This window comes from Sphaeramia orbicularis, chromosome 12 (assembly GCF_902148855.1).
Source record: "Sphaeramia orbicularis chromosome 12, fSphaOr1.1, whole genome shotgun sequence".
NCBI lineage: Eukaryota > Metazoa > Chordata > Actinopteri > Kurtiformes > Apogonidae > Sphaeramia > Sphaeramia orbicularis.
Window position 1 is genome coordinate 66433488 of NC_043968.1, and position 25310 is coordinate 66458797.

Here is a 25310-nt window from a genome sequence, read left to right on the forward strand (position 1 = left end):
GAGGGCCTTACCTTTCGGCTCGGTCCCTAATAATAATAATAATAAATTAAAGCTGCAAGCAGCATTGGGCGGGACCTCGCACCGGGCGTTCCGCCTCCCCCGCGATCCGCCTCCCGTGACCGTCGAAACCTCAGCTCCACTCACACCTGTCCGTCCCCATACCAGTTCCCACCCTTTAGTGTCTGTCCTCCTTACATCTGTACAGAACACCAGCGACCCTCTGCTGAATGAGTTCCAAACATAGCAATTTTGCGGGCTTGTAAAAAAAAATTAAGACAGTTCCGGAAAAAGTGAGAGATCAGTTTTTTGAGGAGGTTTCACTCTATCTTTTGGCGCTATTTAGAAGTCAATACGACAAACGGTATCATTGGAGTTAGTTTTCAAAATTTTATTTTGAAAGGCATATTGCGAACTTCCTCTTGGAGTTAGGTCATAAGTGTCAGTGCATGATTTGTAGCGCTTTATCCAACAAGAATTTTGGCACTAGTTTCATGTCTGTATGACATTCCTACTGGCCACTAGGGCTGTTTCCGTTTTTTTCACATAGGTGGCGCTAGAGAGGCCATTTTGGCACCTATGGGGTTATTTTTTTCATTTTATCAAATTTTTCGCCAGGCCTGACATGTGTGCCAAATTTGGTGAGTTTTCGTGCATGTTCAGGGGGTCAAAATCCAGGTCAAAGTGGTGTGTGAATAATAATAATATAAAAACGAACGAATAACAATAGGGCCTTGCTTGCAGGCAAGGACTCTCACTGTGTGAGAGGGCCTTACCTTTCGGCTCGGTCCCTAAAAACGAACGAATAACAATAGGGCCTTGCTTGCAGGCAAGGCCTCTCACTGTGTGAGAGGGCCTTACCTTTCGGCTCGGTCCCTAATAATAAAAATAAAAAAATAATAATAATCTAAGCAAGAACAATATAGGCGTTTCCGTGGCAACCACGTATTTGACTTTATCTGAAAGCTCTCGAGGTCCCCCACATGTCTGTGGGGTCAGATGTCACGTGTCGTGCACTTACACCCACGTGACTGACCCTGAGTGGGCGTGTCCCATTGACTCCCATTCATTCTGAGCAGGTGTAAATATGCGATTTGTGAATGTCATATACATCTTCGGAAACGTCTCAGTGTCGTGAATGTGAATGTGTGTGAGTGGCGACAGTGGCGAAAGGCGACCGCGTCACTGGCGATTTTGTCCCCATGCGCCCACTGCAGACTCAATAGGCCCTGCGCCGGCTTTACTCGGCTCGGGCCTAATAATCTGAGCAAGAACAATATAGCCGTTTCCGTGGCAATCACGTATTTGGCCTTTTTTGAAAGCTCTCGAGCTCCCCCACATGTCTGTGGGGTCAGATGTCACGTGTCATGCACGTACACCCACATGACTGACCCCGAGTGGGCGTGTCCCATTGACTCCCATTCTTTCTGAGCAGGTGTAAATATGCGACTTGTGCACATGTCATGTACATCTTCGGAAAGGTCTCAGTGCCGTGAACATGAATATGTGTGAGAGTGGCGACAGTGGCGAAAGGCCACCGCGTCACTGGCGATTTTGTCCCCATGCGCCCACTGCAGACTCAATAGGCCCTGCGCCAGCTTTACTCGGCTCGGGCCTAAAAAAAAAAAAAATTCTGAGCAAGAACAATATAGCCGTTTCTGTGGCAACCATGTATTTGGCCTTATTTGAAAGCTCTCGAGCTCCCCCACATGTCTTTGGGGTCAGATGTCACGTGTCGTGCACTTACACCCATGTGACTGACCCCGAGTGGGCGTGGCCCATTGACTCCCATTCATTCTGAGCAGGTGTAAATATGCGATTTGTGCACATGTCATATACATCTTTGGAAAGGTCTCAGTGCCGTGAATGTGAATGTGTGTGAGTGGCGACAGTGGCGAAAGGCGACCGCGTCACTGGCGATTTTGTCCCCATGCACCCACTGCAGACTCAATAGGCCCTGCGCCGGCTTTACTCGGCTCGGGCCTAATAATCTGAGCAAGAACAATATAGCCGTTTCCATGGTAACCACGTATTTTGCCTTATGTGAAAGCTCTCGAGGTCCCCCACATGTCTGTGGGGTCAGATGTCACATGTCATGCACTTACACCCACGTGACTGACCCCGAATTGGTGTGGCCCACTGACTCCCATTCATTCTGAGCAGGTGTAAATATGCGATTTGTGCACATGTCATATACATCTTCGGAAAGGTCTCAGTGCCGTGAATGTGAATATGTGAGAGAGTGGCGACAGTGGCGAAAGGCGACCACATCACTGGCGATTTTGTCCCCATGCGCCCACTGCAGACTCAATAGGCCCTGCGCCGGCTTTACTCGGCTTGGGCCTAAAAATAAAAATAATCTGAGCAAGAACAATATAGCCGTTTCCATGGCAACTACGTATTTGACATTATTTGAAAGCTCTCGAGCTCCCCCACATGTCTGTGGGGTCAGAGGTCACGTGTCATGCATTTAAACCCACGTGACTGACCCCGACTGGGCGTGTCCCATTGACTCCCGTTCATTCTGAGCAGGTGTAAATATGCGACTTGTGCACATGTCATATACATCTTCGGAAAGGTGTCAGTGCCGTGAATGTAAATATGTGTGAGAGTGGCGACAGTGGCGAAAGGCGACCGCGTCACTGGCGATTTCGTCCTCATGCGCCCACTGCAGACTCAATAGGCCCTGCGCCGGCTTTACTCGGCTTGGGCCTAATAAGAATCTGAGCAAGAACAATATAGCCGTTTCTATGGCAACCACATATTTGGCCTTATTTGAAAGCTCTCGAGCTCCCCCACATGTCTGTCTCAGTGCCATGAATGTGAATATGTGTGAGAGTGGCGACAGTGGCGAAAGGCGACCGCGTCACTGGCGATTTCATCCCCGTGCGCCCACTGCAGACTCAATAGGCCCTGCGCCGGCTTTACTCGGCTCGGGCCTAAGTGCCGTGAATGTGAATATGTGTGAGAGTGGAAACAGTGGCGAAAGGCGACCGCGTCACTGGCGATTTCATCCCCGTGCACCCACTGCAGACTCAATAGGCCCTGCACCAGCTTTACTCAGCTCGGGCCTAAAAATAATAATAATCTGAGCAAGAACAATATAGCGTTTCTGTGGCAACCACGTATTTTGCCTTATTTGAAAGCTCTCTAGGTCCCCCACATGTCTGTGGGGTCAGATGTCACGTGTCATGCACTTACACCCACGTGACTGACCCCGACTGGGCGTGGCCCATTGACTCCCATTCATTCTGAGCAGGTGTAAATATGCGATTTGTGCACATGTCATGTACATCTTCGGAAAGGTCTCAGTCGCATGAATGTGAATATGTGTGAGAGTGGCGACAGTGGCGAAAGGCGACTGCGTCACTGGCGATTTTGTCCCCATGCGCCCACTGCAGACTCAATAGGCCCTGCACCGGCTTTACTTGGCTCGGGCCTAATAAGACAAAAAAAAAAAAAAAAAGAAAAATAATAAAGCAACAAGTTCAATGCAAGTCTATGGAAGGCAGACTGTTTTGGAGCCAGCACCTAGTGGCTACCAGCAGTATTACACTTTGCATGCATTGGAATCACTTTGAGGCTGTGGTTCTTGAAGTTCAGATCCTTTCAAAATGATATCCATCGATTCACTCTGAGTTCATTCCAATATAGCAAAGACACAAATCTGTTAAGTTACATCTATTTATTCCTATCGTGCCATTAAAGCACAACAACAAATACTAAAGACAAAGTTAATGCTTTAATTAAAATATAGACAAGGAAAAACAATGCATAAAAAAGCATGCATAAATTACACCAGTGCAATTATCAAAAAAAAAAAAAACATGGATCATCTCATCCTCAGTTATTCATCTTTGAGCACACAGAAAATTTTAATAAGGTTATGAAATGCTGCAGAAAATGTAGACAACAGATGTTTCAATTTGTGTCAACCTGCACTAAAATAAAATCTACAGATGATGCTGCAAATGTCTCAAAAAGCAATGATATATACCTAATCTATTACTATGTTTGCATTACAGCTTTTTTTTTTTTGTGTTGTGTTTAAAACAGACAATAATTTATATATGCTTGCTGTGCTGTGGAAAAACGGCATTAAATTCTTGGTGACAGGATTTAAAGGCCTTGCTGAAAATGTTCCTGTGTTCATCATAAGTGAGAGTTAAAACAGCAGAAATACTTCTTCACATGTAGGTATTCTTCTGTGTGTCTTGGGATCTTTCCAAGGCCAAAATGTTCCCTCACTGTTTTTGAAGAACTCCATACTGCCCCACAAACATCTTCTCTTGCCCCATCAACGCTTTTGCTGTTTCTCTTGTACTCTGGGTCTGAGACACACTCAGCTAAAGATAGGCTGAGCCGTGGTTTAGGAGGGTAATTATGTTAGCCTCAAGGTCTGCAGGCTTTGTGAACGGTCAAACATCTGGAAAACAGCTGGTAGCTGAGATGAGTGCTTCTGGACTACTGGCTAATGTGGCCTTTACTTGAAGTCTCCGCTTCTTCAAGTCTGGTCACACTACAATAAAACCGTAATACTAATAAAAGTGAGACATGTTTTGCACCATCTAAATAGCGTGAAAGCAACTAGAGCACTACATGCATAGCCTGTATGCATGTGCAGGCTATGCATGTGCATGCAACACTATCTCCTAATGTGGCATTTAGAATAGAATAAAATATCTTTATTGTCATTGTAACAAGTACAACAAAATTTAAAAGTGCCATCCAATCATAAATCATAAATAAAACCTACTATAAACATACCAATAAAAGCAGCGAAAATAAAATGGAAAAAAAAACAACAACAATGCATACTGCATGTGTGAAAGGGTCAGAGGCCTTCTGAAGCCCATCTTTGATAAGCTGCTCCTGCACATCAAGAGGGGCCAGCTGAGGTGGCTCGGGCATCTGTGTCAGATGCCTCCTGGATGCCTCCCTGGGGAGGTGTTCCGTGCATGTCCCACCCGAGGAGGCCTCAGGGAAGACCTAAGACACGCTGGAGAGACTATGTCTTTCGGCTAGCCTGGGAACGCGTCAGGATCCCCTCAGAGGAGCTAGAGGAGTTGTCTGGGGAGAGGGAAATCTGGGCATCCCTGGTTAGACCATTGCCTCCATGACCCAGCCCCGGATAAGTGGAAGACAATGGATGGATGGAAGGTGGTTATGCCCCACAGCAAACACTAAAACTACAGAAATATAATTTCATACTATTGTTAGTATACCATGTCAATATGACATGTCCAAACATCTCCCTGTTCACTAAATGATTTGCCACTAATATAACATTTAAAAGACTATGTTTTCATTGTTAATCAAAATATTAGACTCTAGATTTTAAGGCAGTTTAAAAATGCCAATCAACCCCAAACTTTGTATAAAGTGATTTAAAACAACAGTAGTGTCCATAGCTCTCATGATGACTTGAGTTTACCCAAGTCAGATTTTCAGTTCTCTGCTGTTATTCCTGATCTAGATAACTTATCTCCTGGCTGATGCATTTTTCCTTATAATAATAATGAATTAGATTTATATAGCGCTTTTCTATGAACGCATACTCAAAGCAAACAGTGGGTGCATTATTAATTCACTCTCGCATTCTCCCTCTGGTGGTGGTAAACTACATTTGTAGCCACAGCTGCCCTGAGGCAGACTGACGGAAGCGTGGTTGCCAATCTGCACCTACCTGCACCTCCGACCACCACCGAGCATTCATACATATTCATACACCAGCGTGAGTAGCAGCACTGGAGGCAAGGAGGGTGAAGTGTCTTGCCCAAGGACACAACACCACATGACTGGGACAGAGTGGGATTTGAACCACCAACCCTTCAGTTATTGGACGACCCGCTCTACCATCTGAGCCATGGCTGCCCAACGGTGGCTTATGACAAGACATGCAGAGGGTAGGGCATTAACAAAAAAGCCGGCCCGTTGACGTGTCGACGTCTGTGGCACAAGTCGACGTTAATTTGGAGTCGTCGAGTAGTCGTGTTATTCTCTCTCTCCCTTCCATCACCTGACAGCGTGCAAGCATTCATTCAGTGCATGTCGATACTCTCATTTTTCTACATGAAAACATGGAGCGTAAGGTAGTGATGCGCGGATCAGCAGACCCAGGTCGAGTTGGTGCGGGTCCAAAAAATGTCACTTTATTTGCGGGGCAGGTGAAATAATTCCACAAAAGTAGGTTGGAATAATAATAATAATAATAATAATAATAATAATGGATTAGATTTATATAGCGCTTTTCTATGAACATATACTCAAAGCGCGTACAGAGGATCCATTATTTATTTGCTCTAAAGTTGATATTTTTTTGCATTTGCAATCATAATTTCACGCCATGTCGAGGTGATCAAACAAGCAAACAATCATAGTCAGAAAAAAAATTCAGAAATTGACAAGTTTATAATAGAGCCCGACCGATTAATCAGCCGGCCGATTAATTGGGCCGATTATAGCGTTTCACCAATTAATCAACATCGGTCAATATGTAGCCGATGTATTAACTTTCTTGCTGTGCGGAGATTCTGTCGCTCGCTGCTCCTGTGTGTGTGTGTGTGTGTGTGCGACACGGAGAGTGAGACGAACACTATGCGACGTAGTTTCACTTTCACTCCAGCTCTGAAAATGACGCTATCACCCCCAAACACACCATCACATTATCACGGAGCTACTGCTAATGCCCCCCGCTCCAACTCCGACCCCCCCCACCACCACCACTGGCGAAAATCATGGACCGCTACCGCGCGCTCTGACGAGGATGGAACGCTAACCCCCCCCACCGAAAATCACGGACCCCCTGTCTTATGAAGTATTCAGCACCCCACACACACCCATGTCCGTGCACTTCCTGTCTACCTCACAGTTTCCTTCTGCAGGCACGCCTAAGTGTTAATAGTGTAGGGGAAGTCGGGGACAGTCGTAACACGAGTCAGTTGTAACTCTTGCTATTGCTCCAATCAGGAGCAACTTAGGACTCACTGAAATCACTCTGCACATGCTCAGTTTAGTCTTTAGTCCACATGGGAAGTTGTAGTGCCGTGAGGCAGACACATCAAAATTTGTGAGAGAAAACATAATTTTGTGGTCAGTAATATTTTTGCTGTTATAGGACCGAGCCGAGTAAAGCTGGCGCAGGGCCTATTGAGTCTGCAGTGGGCGCATGGGGACGAAATCGCCAGTGATGCGGTCGCCTTTTGCCACTTTCACCACTCTCACACATATTCACATTCACGGCACTGAGACCTTTCCGAAGATGTACATGACATGTGCACAAATCACATATTTACACCTGCTCAGAATGAATGGGAGTCAATGGGCCACGCCCACTCGGGGTCAGTCATGTGGGTGTAATTGTACAACACATGACATCTGACCCCACAGACATGTGGGGGAGCTCGAGAGCTTTCAAATAAGGCCAAATATGTGGTTGCCATAGAAACGGCTATATTGTTCTTGCTCAGATTCTTATTAGGCCCGAGCAGAGTAAAGCCGGCGCAGGGCCTATTGAGTCTGCAGTGGGCGCATGGGGACAAAATCGCCAGTGGCGCGGTCGCCTTTCGCCACTGTCGCCACTCTCACACATATTCACATTCACGGCACTGAGACCTTTCCGACAATGTATATGACATGTGAAAAAATCGCATATTTACACCTGCTCAGAATGAATGGGAGTCAATGGGACACGCCCAGTCGCGGTCAGTCATGTGGGTCTAAGTGAACGACAAGTGACATCTGACCCCACAGACATGTGGGGGACCTCGAGAGCTTTGACATAAGGCCAAATACGTGGTTGCCATAGAAACGGCTATATTGTTCTTGCTCAGATTCTTATTATTTTTTTTTATTTATTATTTATTTATTTATTTTTTAAAATTTATTTTCTTCTCCTGCTCTTTGAGCTCAATTTTGACCCCCTGAACATTTATGAAAACTCACCAAATTTTGCCGAATATTCAGGAGTGCGAGAAATTGAATTTACATATAGGTTTCGTAGATGTCGGTAAAGAAATGTTGCTGCAGCGCCCCCTTGAAAAGTGGAAATGCATTGCGCCAGTGGGAGCACGTCCAACATAAAGTTTGTCATAGAGCCACGAAAATTGGTACACAGATTCAACATGAGGAGACAAACAAAAAATATTATTATGGCCATGCCCCTAAACCTACCCTTAGTCGGTCATATTGGATTGAAATTTCCAAAATGCTGAGTCAGCGTTTTCGCTGACGTTGTATTTTAACTATCTCCTACTAAACCGTTTGGCCAAATGAGCTCAAAATCGGTGTACAGTATCTAGAGAAGTGGGGCATCAAAAGTGAGCCGAATTTTTTGAATTGGTGTCACCGTTTTTGTGTGATGAGGTTGCAAACTTTGCGAAGTTTTTTCGAAAATTTACCATCACAAAAATTGCTTTAGCTCAGACATACGAAGACCGATTTGGCTCAAATTACACTCAGACGTCTATCTCCCAGGCCTACACCCATTTATTAAAAGAAATTGAAATTTCGCACTATAGCGCCCCCTACAAATGTACATTTACAAAAATGACATCAGTTCGGACATACGAACACTGATTTGGCTGAAATTTGACTCAGACATCTGTGTCCCAGGCCTACACCTATTTATCAAAAGAAACTGAAATTTTGCACTACAGCGCCCCCTACAAAAATGTTTTATATTTTTTAATTAAAATTGCTTCAGTTCGGACATACAAACACTGATTTGGCTCAAATTTGACTCAGATGTCTATCTCCCAGGCCTACACCCATTTATCAGAAAAATTTGAAATTTGGTGCTATAGCACCCCCTACAAATTTACCTTTACGATAATTACTTCACTTCAGATATACGAACACCAATTTGGCTCAAATTTGAATCAGTTGTTAATCTCCCAGGCCTACATCCATTTATCAGAAGAAATTGCCATGTCGCTCAGTAGCGCCCCCTACAAATTTACCTTCACGAAAATTGCATTAATTCAGACATATGAACACCGATTTGGCTCAAATTTGACTCAGTGGTACATCTCGCAAGTCTACACCCATTCAACAGAAGAAATTTAATTTTAGCTGCATAGCGCCCCCTACAGATTTACTTATACAACAATTTCTCTAGTTTGGACATACGAACACTGATTTGTCTCAAATTTGAGTCAATTGTCAATCTCCCAGGCCTACACCCACTCATCAGAAAACACAAAATTTGGTGCTAGATCGCCACCTGCTGAACGATGAGCATATGTCCACTGGACGTGCCCTTGGTGAGGGCCTTTAGATGCCGCTTGCGGCTTTAATTTTTTTTTCTCCTGCTCTTTGAGCTCAATTTTGACCCTCTGAACATTTACGAAAACTCACCAAATTTTGACTAAAATTCAGAAGTGCGAGAAATTGAATTTACATATAGGTTTCGTAGAGGTCGGTAAAGAAATGTTGCTGCAGTGCCCCCTTGAAAAGTGGAAATGCATTGCGCCAATGGGAGCTCGTCCAACATAAAGTTTGTTGTAGAGCCACGAAAATCGGTACACAGATTCATCATGAGGAGACAAACAAAAAATATTATGGCCACGCCCCTAAAAAGACCCTTAGTCGGCCATATTGGATTGAAATTTCCAAAATGCTGAGTCAGCGTTTTCGCTGACGTTGTATTTTAACTACCTCCTACTAAGCTGTTTGGCCGAATGAGCTCAAAATCGGTGTACAGTATCTAGAGAAGTGGGACATCAAAAGTTATCCGAATTTTTTGAATCGGTGTCACTGTTTTTGTGCAACGAGGTTACAAACTTTGCAAAGTTTATTCGAAAATTTGCCATCACAAAAATTGCTTCAGCTCAGACATACAAACACCGATTTGGCTGAAATTTGACTCAGACGTCCATCTCCCAGGCCTACACCCATTTATTGAAAGAAATTGAAATTTCGCACTATAGCGCCCCCTACAAATGTACATTTACAAAAATGACATCAGTTCGGGCATACGAACACCGATTTGGCTCAAATTTGACTCAGACATCTGTCTCCCAGGCCTACACCTACTTGTCAAAAGAAACAGAAATTTTGCACTGCAGCGCCCCCAACAAAAATTTTTAATTTTTTTTTTTTTTTATTAAAATTGCTTCAGTTTGGACATATGAACACCGATTTGGCTCAAATTTGACTCAGACGTCTATCTCTCAGGCCTACACCCATTTATCAGAAAAATTTGAAATTTGGTGCCATAGCGCCCCCTACAATTTTACCTTTACGAAAATTACTTCACGTTAGACATACAAACACCAATTTGGCTCAAATTTGAATCAGTCTTCAATCTCCCAGGCCTACACCCATTTATTAAAATAAAATGACATTTTGCTAAATAGCGCCCTCTACACATTTACCATCACGAAAATTGCATTAATTCAAACATACGAACACCGATTTGGCTCAAATTTGACTCAGTGGTAAATCTCGCAGGTCTACACCCATTCAAAGGAAGAAATTCAATTTTAGCTTCATAGCGCCCCCTACAGATTTACTTATACTAAAATTTCTTTAGTTTGGACATAAAACCAAAGATCTGCCTCAAATTTGAATCAGTTGTCAATCTCCCAGGCCTACACCCATTCATCAGAAGACACAAAATTTGGGGCTAGAGCGCCACCTGCTGAACGATGGACATACTTCTACTGGACATGCCCGTGGTGAGGGCCTTTAGATGCCGCTTGCGGCTTTAATTTTTTTTTATTTTTCTTCTCCTGCTCTTTGAGCTCAAATTTGACCCCCTGAATATTTATGAAAACTCACCAAATTTTGCACAAAATTCAGAAGTGTGAGAAATTTAATTTCCATATAGGTTTCGTAGATGTCGGTAAAGAAATGTTGCGGCAGCGCCCCCTTGAAAAGTGGAAATACATTACGCCAATGGGAGCACGTCCAACATAAAGTTTGTCGTAGAGCCACGAAAATTGGTACACAGATTCATCATGAGGAGACAAACAAAAAAAATATTATGGCCATGCTCCAAAACCAACCCTTAGTCGGCAATATTGGATTGAAATTTCCAAAATGCTGAGTCGGCGTTTTCGCTGACGTTGTATTTTAACCATCTCCTCCTTGGGTATTTGGCCAAATGAGCTCAAAATTGGTGTACAGTATCTAGAGAAGTGGGACATCAAAAGTTAGCCGAATTATTAGGCCCGAGCCGAGTAAAGCCGGCACAGGGCCTATTGAGTCTGCAGTGGGCGCATGGGAACGAAATCGCCAGTGACGCGGTCGCCTTTCGCCACTGTCGCCACTCTCACACATATTCACATTCACGGCACTGAGACAGACATGTGGGGGAGCTCGAGAGCTTTCAAATAAGGCCAAATATGTGGTTGCCATAGAAAGGGCTATATTGTTCTTGTTGCTCAGATTCTTATTTTTCTCCTGCTCTTTGAGCTCAATTTTGACCCTCTGAACATTTATGAAAACTCACCAAATTTTGCCTAAAATTCAGAAGTGTGAGAAATTGAATTTACATATAGGTTTCGTAGAGGTCGGTAAAGAAATGTTGCGGCAGCGCCCCCTTGAAAAGTGGAAATGCTTTGCGCCAATGGGAGCTCGTCTAACATAAAGTTTGTCGTAGAGCCACGAAAATCGGTACACAGATTCATCATGAGGAGACAAACAAAAAATATTATTATGGCCACGCCCCTAAACCAACCCTTAGTCAGCCATATTTGATTGAAATTTCCAAAATGCTGAGTCAGCATTTTCACTGACGTCGTATTTTAACTATCTCCTCCTTGGCCGTTTGGCCAGCTGAGCTCAAAATCATTGTACAGTATCTAGAGATGTGGGGCATCAAAAGTTAGCTAAATTTTTTTAATCGGTGTCCCTGTTTTTGTGTGACGACATCGCAAACTTTGCAAAGTTTCTTCGGGAATTTACCATTACAAAAATTGCTTCAACTCAGACATTTATTTATTAAATTTATTAAAAGAAATTGAAATTTTGCACTATAGCGCCCCCTATAAATGTACATTTACAAAAATGACATCAGTTCTGACATATGAACACCGATTTGGCTCAAATTTGACTCAGACATCTGTCTCCCCGGCCTACACCTATTTGTCAAAAGAAACTGAAATTTCGCACTACAGCGCCCCCTACAAGTTTTTTTAAAAACATTTTTATTAAAATTTCTTCAGTTCGGACATACGAACACCAATTTGGCTCAAATTTGACTCAGACGTCTATCTCTCAGGCCTACACCCATTCATCAGAAAAATTTGAAATTTGGAGCTATAGCGCCCCCTACAATTTTACCTTTACAAAAATTACTTCACTTCAGACATACGAACAAAGATTTGCCTCAAATTTGAATAGTTGTCAATCTCCCAGGCCTACACCCATTCATCAGAAGACATTGAAATTTGGTGCTCTGGTGTTTCCTGCTGAACGATGGACATATTTGTACTGGACGTGCCCGTGGCGAGGGCCTTTAGATGCCGCTTGCGGCTTTAATTAGGGACCAAGCCGAAAGGTAAGGCCCTCTCACACAGTGACAGGCCTTGCCTGCAAGCAAGTCCCTATTGTTTTTCGTTCGTTTTTTTTTTTTTTTTTTTTTCCCGAAGTCATTTTGAACTGGATGTTAACCCCCTAATCATGCTCAAAAACTCACCAAATTTGGCACACATGTCAGTCCTGGCGAAAAATTTGATAAAATGAAAAAAATTAACCCCATAGGTGCAAAAATGGGCTCTCTAGCGCCACCTATGTGAAAAAAACCGCAACTGCCCTAGTGGCCAGTAGGAAAGTCGTAGAGACATGAAACGAATGCCAAAATGTTGGTTGGACAATGCTCTACAAATCATTCACTGACACTGATGACCTATTTCCAACAGGAAGTTCGCAATATGCCTTTCAAAATTAAATTTCTAAAACTATCTCCGATGACACCGTTTGTCATATTGACTTCTAAATAGCACCAAAAGATAGAGTGAACCCTCCTCACAAAAGTGATCACGTACTTTTTCCAGAACTGTCTTAGTTTTTTTTTTACAAGCCCGCAAAGTTGCGATATTTGGAACTCATTTTTCACTTTGGAGTTTTTCCCCACATGTGACATATCTACGCGTTCACTGGACTCAGCACAACTCTCACATGCAAAAAATTTTCAGATACGATGTACGGTTATTGATTTATAACAATTTGTTTATTTTCATACTTTTTCCTCTTTAGACTGTCATTTGACCCCCTTAACATGCTCCAAAACTCACCAAATTTGCCATGTATGTCATGGCTGGTGAACACTTTCATACAATATCAAAATTAACCCCTTGGGTGCCAAAATGGACTCTGTAGTTTCACCTATGTACTAAAAAACACACAAAATATGCCCTAGCGGCCAGTAGGAATGTCACAGAAACATGAAACAAATGCCAAAATGTTGGTCTGATTGAGCCCGACAAATCATACACTGACACTCATGAGCTAACTCCAACAGGAAGTTGGCAATCTCCCTTTGAAAGTTACTCTATGTTTCTGCAATTACTGCTTATTCATTTCAGACTTTTGACACAAAAGTTATACCTTATTAAATCCCCACAAGTCTGCAGAATCTAAAAGTGAAATAATTTTTCAGATATGAACTACAGTTATGGAATTATGGCGATTTTTTGAAGACTATGTTTAGTTTCACTTTTCGCAATGACAAAGTCCCTATAAAAGTCTTCCTGGTGCACACTCATAAGTGTCTCTCTGTAGTGCAGTGGTTCATGTAGCTGCCTATTGAACAAGAGGACACTAGTTCAAGTCTCAGGCAGTCCAGATTTTTTTTTTTTCTTTTTAATTTTAAAACAGGTTTTACTGCATTGTACTGTAGATATTGGAAATTTTGCACATATTCAAAAGTACACGGAGTACATTTTTTCAAAATAAAACCCCAATTAAGAATAATACAAAATGTCTATTACATAACTTCTTTTCATTTTTATGACCAAATGCTCAACTGTTTGTACAATGTTTCTTCATTCAAAAGTACTCTTTCTCACAGACACACATGCTCACACAATAGGGTTTTTCCACAATAACAGCCTTAAATGTGCTAAATCATCACTTTTATACTCAATTATTCATACAATTTCAATTCATTTTTCAAACTGATTCTTTCTCTCACATACAAAACAAATGAACATACACACAGTAGGGTTTCCAAAATAAAAGTCTCATTAAAAGGTGATAGTGGTTTCAGCAGAGGGTCGCTGGTGTTCTGTACAGATGTAAGGAGGACGGACACTAAAGGGTGTGAACTGGTATGGGGACGGAGAGGTCTGAGTGGAGCTGAGGTGTCGACGGTCATGGGACGTGGATCGCGGGGGACGCGGAACGCCCGGTGCGAGGTCCCGACCAATGCTGCTTGCAGCTTTAATTATTTTTGTGATTGCACAGTTTGCATTTGAATGTTGTGTAAATTATCTTTGTCAGATAAACAAAGATTTATGCAACTGTTAATCCACCTTTCCACAATTATCTGATAAAAGATTATTATATCCTGTGTAAATCAGTGTTCTTATTTCATATATCGGCCAATATATCTGTTATCGGCCAATATCAGATATCGGCTGATATATTGCATATCGGCTTTTTTTAGCCCCCAATATTGGTATCGGCATCGGCCCCAAAAATCCCAAATCGGTCGGGCTCTAGTTTATAATGCATATCTGAATATCTAAAGACAATACAATCATTTAATGCATTCTGCAATGTTATTTTTATGACTAATATATCCATTATTATTTAACTTCACCTGTGAATTTTCAGCCTCTCCTCCTCTACCTCCTCCTGCCTCTCTACTGTTTGTCACTTGACAAAAATATGTTGATGCATGACATATGAACAGATTAGGGATACAGTGATCATAGAGTTTGATGGTACAGGTATTGCCTAAGCACAAAAGGTTTTTAGTTTAAATTATTACATGTAATTGAGTTAGGTTAGGGTTAACCCTAACCTGATCATATATACAGGGTGGGGAAGCAAAATTTACAAGGAACATTTAGTTGTTTTTTCTCAGCAGGCACTACGTCAATTGTTTTGAAACCAAACATATATTGATGTCATAATCATACCTAACACTATTATCCATACCTTTTCAGAAACTTTTGCCCCATATGAGTAATCAAGAAAGCAAACGTCAAAGAGTGTGTGATTTGCTGAATGCACTTGTCACACCAAAGGAGATTTCAAAAATAGTTGGAGTGTCCATAAAGACTGTTTATAATGTAAAGAAGAGAATGACTATGAGCAAAACTATTACGAGAAAGTCTGGAAGATACTATTAAAGAAGAATGGGAGAAGTTGTCACCCGAATATTTGAGGAACACTTGCGCAAGTTTCAGGAAGTGTGTGAAGGCAGTTATTGAGAAAGAAGGAGGACACATAGAATAAAAACATTCTCTATTATGTCAATTTTCTTGTGGCAAATAAATTCTCATGACTTTCAAGAAACTAATTGGTCATACACTGTCTTTCAATCCCTGCCTCAAAATATTGTAAATTTTGCTTCCCCACCCTGTATATATACATAAACACACACACACACACACACTGATACACTATATTGCCAAAAGTATTCACTCACCCATCCAAATAATCAGAATTAGGTGTTCCGATCACTTCCATGGCCACAGGTGCATAAAATCAAGCACCTAGGCATGCAGACTGCTTTTACAAACATTTGTGAAAGAATGGGTCACTCTCAGGAGCTCAGTGAATTCCAGCGTGGAACTGTGATAGGATGCCACCTGTGCAACAAATCCAGTCGTGAAATTTCCTCGCTCCTAAATATTCCACAGTCAACTGTCAGCTGTATTATAAGAAAGTGGAAGTGTTTGGGAACGACAGCAACTCAGCCATGAAGTGGTACGCCACATAAACTGGCGGAGCGGGGTCAGTGGATGCTGAGGCACATAGTCCGAAGAGGTCGCCAACTTTCTGCAGAGTCAATCGCTACAGACCTCCAAACTTCATGTGGCCTTCAGATTACCTCAAGAACAGTGCGCAGAGAGCTTCATGGAATGGGTTTCCATGGCCGAGCAGCTGCACCCAAGCCATACATCACCAAGTGCAATGCAAAGCGCCGGATGCAGTGGTGTAAAGCATGCCACCACTGGACTCTAGAGCAGTGGAGGCATGTTCTCTGGAGTGACGAATCGCGCTTCTCCATCTGGCAATCTGATGGATGGGTCTGGGTTTGGCGGTTGCCAGGAGAACGATACGTGTCGGACTTCATCGTGCCAAGTGTAAAGTTTGGTGGAGAGGGGATTATGGTGTGGGGTTGTTTTTCAGGAGCTGGGCTTGGCCCCTTAGTTCCAGTGAAAGGAACTGTGAATGCTTCAGCATACCAAGACATTTTGGAAAATTCCATGCTCCCAACTTTGTGGGAACAGTTTGGAGCTGGCCCCGTCCTCTTCCAACATGACTGTGTACCAGTGCACAAAGCAAGGTCCATAAAGACATGGATGACAGAGTCTGGTGTGGATGAACTTGACTGGCCTGCACAGAGTCCTGACCTCAACCCGATAGAACACCTTTGGGATGAATTAAAGCGAAGACTGAGAGCCAGGCCTTCTCGTCCAACATCAGTGTGTGACCTCACAAATGCGCTTCTGGAAGAATGGTCAAAAATTCCCATGAACACACTCCTAAACCTTGTGGACAGCCTTCCCAGAAGAGTTGAAGCTGTTATAGCTGCAAAGGGTGGACCGACATCATATTGAACACCATAGACAAGGAATGGGATGTCACTGAAATTCATATGCGAGTCAAGGCAGGTGAGCAAATACTTTTGGCAATATAGTGTAGATAAAAGTTCCGGAGTCCCAGGTGAGGGTACTCAATGCCGCAGACACTGCCATAGCACACATCTATTTTGAACTGACAAGTTACAAGTATAGAGGGCATACACATGACATCACCACTAGCGGAAGTCACCGCGGTTCTGCCCAATGAGTGGCAGAAAGAGGGAGATGAGTAGCAGTGTTGGCTTCAATACTGTCTAAACTGAAGAACAATATTTAATAAAAAATGAAGAAGAGCTGTTGTGTGATTGATTGTATGAACAGGTTTGAAAAGCGGTCGGAGCTATCGTTTTACAGGCACCGAAAGACAAAGAAAAGAGAAGTAGATGGATCCAAAAATCCAGGAAACCAAATCTAGATCTGTGGATCCTGTTTCGTGTCAGGTAACATTAATTTATGCTGTATTTTTGGGTAAAATCATATCTTAAATGACATATTGTTTTGGCTAACGTTACTTCTTAGTAAAGCTCTTATTAGCATCTTTCATGGTTTTTGTCTTCATTTTGTGATTATGAACCTTGTGCTCCAACATGACTTGTAAACTAACTTAAACTGAGGCTAACCTAGTTTTTCAAATACGGGGGAACTGGAGAAAAAAGCTACGATGGAGTATGAGGGCCACATAAGAAAATAAAAACACTCGTCACTACGAGTATAAAGTCATAAAATATTGGTATAAAACCCGTACTTTTATGAGAATAAACTCAAATACAAAAATAATCACAATGTTATGAGAATAAAGTCGTACTTATATAAAAAAAAAACAACCTCATAATTTAACAAAAATGTCATTCGTTTATGAGATTAAAGTCGTCATATTCCGACAATAAAGCCATAATATTACTAGAATGTCGTAATTTAAAAACAGGTGGGAAAAATATCCTAATTTATCAGAATAAAGTCGTACCCTGCTCATACAAAGCGGTAGTATCTGTGTTGTATAAAGTACTTGATATTAACTAGACGTAAATATCCTCAGTACCAGTAGATCATGCATATATTCACTTGGGGTCAGTACATGGTCTACTGTAAATGCACTTTGGATCAGTTGGATCTCTGCCAAGTTTTAGCCCCTGGTTGTCAGTCATGATGAAACCCTGTATATTTGTTTCAGGTAAAAATAGCGATGATCCCCTACACCAGAGGTTCCCAACCTTTTTGTACTATGGACCGGTTTCATGCATGAAAATTTTCCGCGAACCGGGTAGAGGTGTGGGGGTTCCAATAACAAAAACTTTTGTCAGTTCAGAGCATGTGATCTGAAACACTTACACTGTATATCAGGCAATTACAATGATTCTACAGTAGAATATCAACTCACCCTAATGCAGAATCAGTGGAACCCTGGACTTGTTTCCCTGCAACTAAATGGTCCCATCTGGGGCTGATGGGAGACACACAGTCCAGGTGTGTTCCGTAGATCCAGTCTACTCTGGATTCCATTGGAAACAGAAGGACTTTCAGGTGTTTTGTGGCAATATGCGCATATTGTGCTTTGACTTTAATCCAGAATGCACAGAGGTTTGAAGTTGTCTCAAACATAGATTGATGTGTCGGAGCAGTTTTGAGGCACTTGTGTGTCACCTGTTGGGATGAACCTGTAACTTAAGCAGGAATCATGATATTTCCTTATAAATGCAGATTTCTGTTTGCAGGCAGTCTGTGACCCTTCTGCAGCCTCGTCGTTTCCTTGTTTCTTCCGGAAAAAGTTCTCCAGTGAATTTTGTTTTTGGCTCAGTTCTTTAGCTTGTGTTACTACTGATTCATGAGCGGTTGTGAGGCGAGGGCGGAAATGGTCGCTTTTCAAAATAAAATCTCCACAAGACTAATGGAAAATTTGCTTTAATATTACCCACAATTGTTTTTCTTTGCGGCCCGGTACCAAATGATCGGGGACCGGGGGTTGGGGACCCCTGCCCTACACCCTGGATGTGTGGATACACGATTTCTGTCCACATGTCAATGTTCATGGACCACTTGTTCTTTGGTAGCTCGTATGGATCCATGTCGAGTCCAATATCCCTTAATTTACTTTCATATTTCACATTTTCCTGGTCTCGCTGTGTTTACTGCTATACTCCGTCATGTTGAGCAGGTTAGTTTTTGCCACTCAGTCTGACTTTGAGGGGCTTGGCCCGGGGGGGAAGTGACGTATGTGCATACCCTCTATACGGGACACTGATAGTCAGCAAATACAACATATGATCGGAAGATGCGGTACTTACTGCCACAGCTATCATGGAGTCGTCTGGTTTCCATTCTGCCTTCTGGTAGAAGCCAAACTGGGTTGCTGCCTTCGCAGACTCGATGTAGCTGACTATCAAAACACTGGGCTGTAGGTGGAGATCAAAGAGAGGGGAAGTAAAATTTAAACTTTAGATGTCATCCAGCAGGTCACAGGCATGACAACTGAAAACACTGACAACCTCTATTATAATAAAACATTAAAACATACAAGCCAATGTAAACCTATTAACTTAATTAAAACATGCGTCTCGACACTGGTGAGTGTCGTTCTTTTCTTTCTAAGCTCTACACAGAGCATTAAACACCTGCGAGAGACAGCTTTTTTTTTTTTTTACATATATAGTAAAAGTTGGACAAGTAGGATGGCAGAGACATTGTTTTTTGATTCATTAACCACCCATAACATTGGGCCCTCTCGGAGTGAGAGGCTTCTCCCTCAACCCACCAAAGGGTCTGCGGTTGAGGTGGACCAAGATCTCCCCTAATTTTTGAAGCTCTGTTCAAGTTCGTATTTGTTTTTTTGTTGAAGTTCATGTTAAGAGTTTGTTTTGTGGGGGCACTAGCTTGCTTGCTTTGAGGAATATAGATGAACAGATAGATGTATAAATAAACAGATGTATAGACAGACAGATGCACTTTATCCCAAACTGGGAAATTACAGAATGATAGGGTCACATAGTCTGAAATGTGCTTCCTTAAATGTGAATGGCCTGAGTAACCCTGTAAAGAGGAGTAAGATACTTGCTAAAATAAAAAAAGATAAGGTGTAAATCATATTTCTCTAAGAGACTCGTATGTCTAAAAACGAAAATGAGACGTTGAAAAAGTTTCGATATTTAAACTGTTTCTTAGTTCATGTGAAAACAGCCGGAAAAGAGGTGTGGTTTACTCTTGATTTCCAACAGTCTTTATCTTGAATTAATTACAGGAAAGAGTGATACACAGGATAGATACATAATTATCAAAGGAAGGATTGATAACATCCTTGTCACATTTGCTAATATATAGGCTACGTCCCTCCAGAGAGTGAGAGAAATTTTTTTAAGTCTTTATTTCTCACATTAACCTCTGAAAGTGAAGGAATACTGGAAACACAGTTTTGAACTACTCTACAGACACAACAAGTTTAAGAAGACAGAAATGTCCTAAGTGAAGAGATCCCAATTTGCCAATCCAAGAGACAGGTTTGTTTGATGTCTGGAGGAACATTCATACATCTGAAAAAGACTATACTCACTACTCAGCTACTCACTGGGTTCATGCCAGAATAGACTTCTTTTAATGTCAAAGATAGACACAGGGTGAGGGACTGTTCCATAGGAACAGCTGATATATCAGATCACCGTTTTTTTTAACTATCCATCTGAATAAAAAACAGAAGAGTACACGGTGGAGACTAAATATCAGTGTTCTAAACATGGAAACCATTGTTAAAGAGATTAAGAAAGAGCTTAACAAGTGTGCAAATAGGCCCTTTTCCACTGCAGGAACTTTAGCAGGAACTTCGAGCATTACCCTGAACTCCATCTAAATTACCCGGGTAAAAATCTTTCCCTTGCCCCCAAACTGTCCCTGAAGTTTCTGGTAGGGAGATAGTACTTTTCAGATTCTTAGGGGTGGGGCTGTGTGCTGGAGAACGCTGATTGGTGGACTACAATCGCAGCGTTTCCGCATTCCGTTCACCCGCCACTATTTCATTCATTCTTTATTTCATTTCCACAAGTTTTGTATTTTGATAATTTGGAAAATAGCATTTGGAAATAACCTATTTTGATGCTGGTAATCTCATTTTAAATTGCGAACTACAATCAGGCACATACCTAAAATTGAGATTTTTTTCAAGATCACACAGAAAGTCTGTACAGCACCTTTAATTAATGAGGATCACACAGGGTTTATAAAAGGGCACCAAACTGAAGACAACATCAGACAAACATTACTTATTATACATCAGATTAATTAAAAACACATAAGTGCATTTCTGGCCAGTTTAGATACGGAAAAGGCCTTTGACAGGGTCAGTTGACCCTTTCTGTACTGAGTGCTAGAGAGGCTGGGCTTCAATAATCAATTGGTCAGGTGCATAAAGGCTCTTTACAGAGCCCCAACTGCTAGAATAAAAATCAATGGCCAACAGGCAGTTTTAAGATACTCAGGGGCACCCACCAGGCATATTGTCGTTGCTCTGCACTTTCTGCGATATTCATAGAGCCCCTTGCACAGAGTATTAAACAAAATAAAGACATGAGAGGACTCAGCATAGCAAATGAGGACCATTTAATAGGACTCTTTGTGGATGTCATCATTACCTATCTCTAAAATCCTAATTTAACACTCCCTAAACTCACGGCGACTTTAGATGAGTATGGCCAAAAGTCAGGTTATAAACTGAACATAGCTAAGACACGAATACTCTCTTAATTACACACCAAGTAAAGGCTGAAATATAAAGTGAAGTGGGAAGCAAAATCAATAAAATACTTGGGAGTGTTGATTAGTCAGAAACTTAGTAAAATAAATGAAATAAACTACAAAATAATAAATGATAAGATACAGAAAGATATCAAAAAATGGTTCACACTGGGGTTAGATTTTAGTTCAAGGATTGAGGCAGTGAAAATGAACATGCTGCCAAGGTTGCTGTACTGTTTTTTTTTTTTTTTTTTTTTTTAATCTTTACCTGTCAGAATCCCAGATTCACAGTTTTCAATGTGGGACAACCAGTTATCAAGGTTTATCTAGGCTGGAGCAAGACCGAGGGTAAGATTTAAAACCCCCTAAATTGACAAAGACCATGGAGGCATTACAGTACCAAATCTAAGGGAATACAATTATGCTGCCCAGATGAGATATTTTGTCGACTGGTGCTCTTCAGAGTACCAAGTTAGGTGGAAGAATTAAATATGGTTAATTCTCAACCTCAAACCTGGTCAGGTGGGGAAGAAAACATAGACCATACGAGAGAAAATTCAATTCTGCAGGATGCATTTAAAAACTGGTAGGCCTATGACAGTTAAAAAATATAAATTAGAAGGAGACAGTAAACATCTAATTTGGCCTTCTCAAACATCTTAGTTTAATCCCGCAGAAACTGTCATCACATTTGCAAGGTGGAGAAAAAAGGGGATTACAGCAATGTGTACACTCTTAGAGGGGAAAACTTTCAAAACTTTTGAAAAACCCAAAAGAGAATTTGATTTAGGTAATCGTGACCTGTTCAGATAAGACATTTCTATGAGACAGGAATCAAAAGAGGAGTTTCTGTAGAAGGAAACAGAGTGATTGAAGTATTTATAAAAGCATATAAATGTACACCAGTAAAGATAGTCTCTCAGCTGTATAGAGGTCTACAAAAATGAAATGTAAGTGTGTAAGTGTATGTGAAATCAAAATGGAAGCTAGAATAGAACATTAAACTGTCAGAGTGTGATTGGCATTCTATGTGTAGAACTCAACAAACCTCCACCAGCTCTAAAAGATGGAGGGAGTTTGGATGGAAGAATTTAATTTGCTTCTTCATCACATAACACATTAAAAATAAACAAATATGTGAACAGCAGCAATGCTGGAGACAATGTGGGCAGAGGAGTGCTGATCAAACGCATGTTTTTTGGTCATGTGTAAAATTGTAGGGGTTCTGGGACAGAGTGGTTTAGATTCTGGAAGAGATTTTCTCCTACAGGATCCCCAGGGACCCCCGGATATTGTACCTGGGTTTGACTCCAGAAGGTATTATTCAAAAGAAGGACCTGTATCTTTTCAAAATATTGATCTTGGCATCTAAAATGGCCATAACAAGAAACTGGCTGAAAAGTGACCCTCCAAATCTGGGACAGTGGCTGGATATTGTTAAGCAGACTTACTTGATGGAAAGACTGACTTACTATCTCAGAATGAAAGCAGGGAACCTGTACCAACAGTAGCATAAATGGACTGTGTATATGAAAAAGATGGATTAAATACTCAGTAGAGCTAATGGACAGTGATAAAAGCTACAAGAGTAGTGTGCCCCACACTAAGAAATATAACTACACTGTAAGCCCGGATAAGTTGAGTTTACTCTACTTTTAAATTTGAGGAAACCGGTTGCCCTAAAACTGTCAGGAATGAGTAATGAAAACTTGAGTGTATTAAACTTAAATGCTTGATTTGAATGGAATTGCTATTTTAAGTACAACACACTAAATGCCAAGTTAATTTAACTTAAAATTTGTTGCAATGTCAATTGCTTTGTATAATCATTAGACTAAATATTATATCATATCATTGTACTCAATTCCAAGTTGATTTAAATTAAAATCTTTTGCATCAAAAATTGCTTTCTATAATTATTAAACTCAATACACTGAACAAATATATAAATGCAACACTTGTTTTTGCTCCCGTTTTTCATGAGCTGAATTAAAAGATCTAAAACTTTTTCTGTGAACACAGAAGGTTTATTTCTCTCAAATATTGTTGACAAATCTGTCTAAATTTGTGTTAGTGAGCAATTCTCCTTTGCTGAGATAATCCATCCACCTCACAGGTGTGGCATATCAAGATGCTGATAAGACAGCATGATTATTGCACAGGTGTGCCTTAGGCTGGTCACAATAAAAGGCCACTCTAAAATGTGCAGTTTTATCACACAGCACAATGCCACAGATTTCACAAGTTTTAAGGGAATATGAAATTGGCATGCTGACTTCAGAAATGTCCACCAGAGCTCTTGCCTGTGAATTGAATGTTCATTTCTCTACCATAAGCTATCTCCAAAGGTGTTTCAGAGAATTCATGAAGACGACTGCATGAGGAAAATGGTGGTCACACCAAATACTGACTGGTTTTCTGACCCCCCTGGACCACCCAATACAGTAAAAATGACAAATCAGTGTTCGTGTGTCTGAACTGAACAAATTTTTGTATGTATAAATGTGTAGGGGGCACTATGGAGCCAAAATTCAATTTGTTCCATTGAATGGGTGTAGGCCTGAGAGATGTACCACTGAGTAAAATTTGAGCCAAATCGGTGTTCGTATGTCCGAACTGATGAAATTTTCGTGAAGGTAAATTGGTAGGGGGCGCTAATGCGCGAAATGGCATTTTCTTTTGATAAATGGGTGTAGGCCTGAGAGACTGACAACTGATTCAGATTTGAGCCAAATCGGTGTTCGTATGTCCGAATTGATGCAATTTTGGTGAAGGTAAATTTGTTGGGGGCGCGACTGAGTGAAATGGCAATTTCTTTTGATAAATGGGTGTAGGCCTGGGAAATTGACAAGTGATTCAAACTTAAGCCAAATCGGAGTTCGTATGTCCGAACTGATGTCATTTTTGTAAATGTACAGTTGTAAGGGGCGCTATAGTGCAAAATTTCAATTTCTATTAATACATGGGTGAAGGCCTGGGAGATAGACGTCTCATTCAAATTTGAGCCAAATCGATGTTCGTATGTCCAAGCTGAAGCAATTTTTGTAATGGTAAATTCCCGAAAAAACTTTGCAAAGACTGCGACAATGTCGCACAAAAACTGTGATGCCGATCCCAAAAATTCGGCTAACTTTCATGCCCCACTTCTCTAGATACTGTACACCGATTTTGAGCTCATTTGGCCAAACGCCCAGGGAGGAGATAGTTAAAATACGACATCAGCAAAAACACTGACTCAGCATTTTGGAAATTTCAATCCAATATGGCCGACTAAGGGTTGGTTTAGGGGTGTGGCCATAATAATATGTTTTGTTTGTCTCCTCATGATGAATCTGTGTACCGATTTTCATGGCTCTACACCAAACTTTATGTTGGACATGCTCCAATTGACGTAAGGCATTTCCCATTTTCAAGGGGGCGCTGCCGCAGCATTTCTTTGCCAAAATCTACGAAACCTATATGTAAATTCAATTTCTCGCACTTCTGAAATATAGGCAAAATTTGGTGAGTTTTCGTAAATGATCAGAGGGTCAAAATTGAGCTCAAAGCGCAGGACAAAAGAAAAATTAAAGCCGCAAGCGACATCTAAAGGCCCTCGCCACAGGCATATCCAGTAGAAGTATGTCCATCGTTCAGCAGGTGGCGCTCTAGCACCAAATTTCAATGTCTTCTGATGAATGGGTGTAGGCCTGGGAGATTAACAACTGATTCAAATTTGAGGCAGATCATTGTTCGTATGTCCAAATTAAAGAAATTTTTGTATAAGTAAATCTGTCGGGAGTGCTATGAAGCTAAAATTAAATTTCTTCCGTTGAATGAGTGTAGGCCTGC

The 25310-nt window shown here is 41.4% G+C and overlaps 1 protein-coding gene across 3 annotated transcripts in view; it reads right to left on the bottom strand.

Annotated features, from left to right (window-relative positions):
* Positions 1–25310, bottom strand: part of ric1 (RIC1 homolog, RAB6A GEF complex partner 1) — a 155023-nt gene that overhangs the window by 93780 nt on the left and 35933 nt on the right. For 2 of the 3 annotated variants that reach the window (XM_030149116.1, XM_030149115.1), the window contains exon 2: positions 19046–19153. In XM_030149116.1, the coding sequence (XP_030004976.1) occupies positions 19046–19153 (108 nt within the window). Of the gene's footprint in view, positions 1–19045; positions 19157–22941; positions 22947–23877; positions 23884–25310 lie in introns of those variants that run through there. The other variant, XM_030149117.1, reaches the window with a different exon arrangement.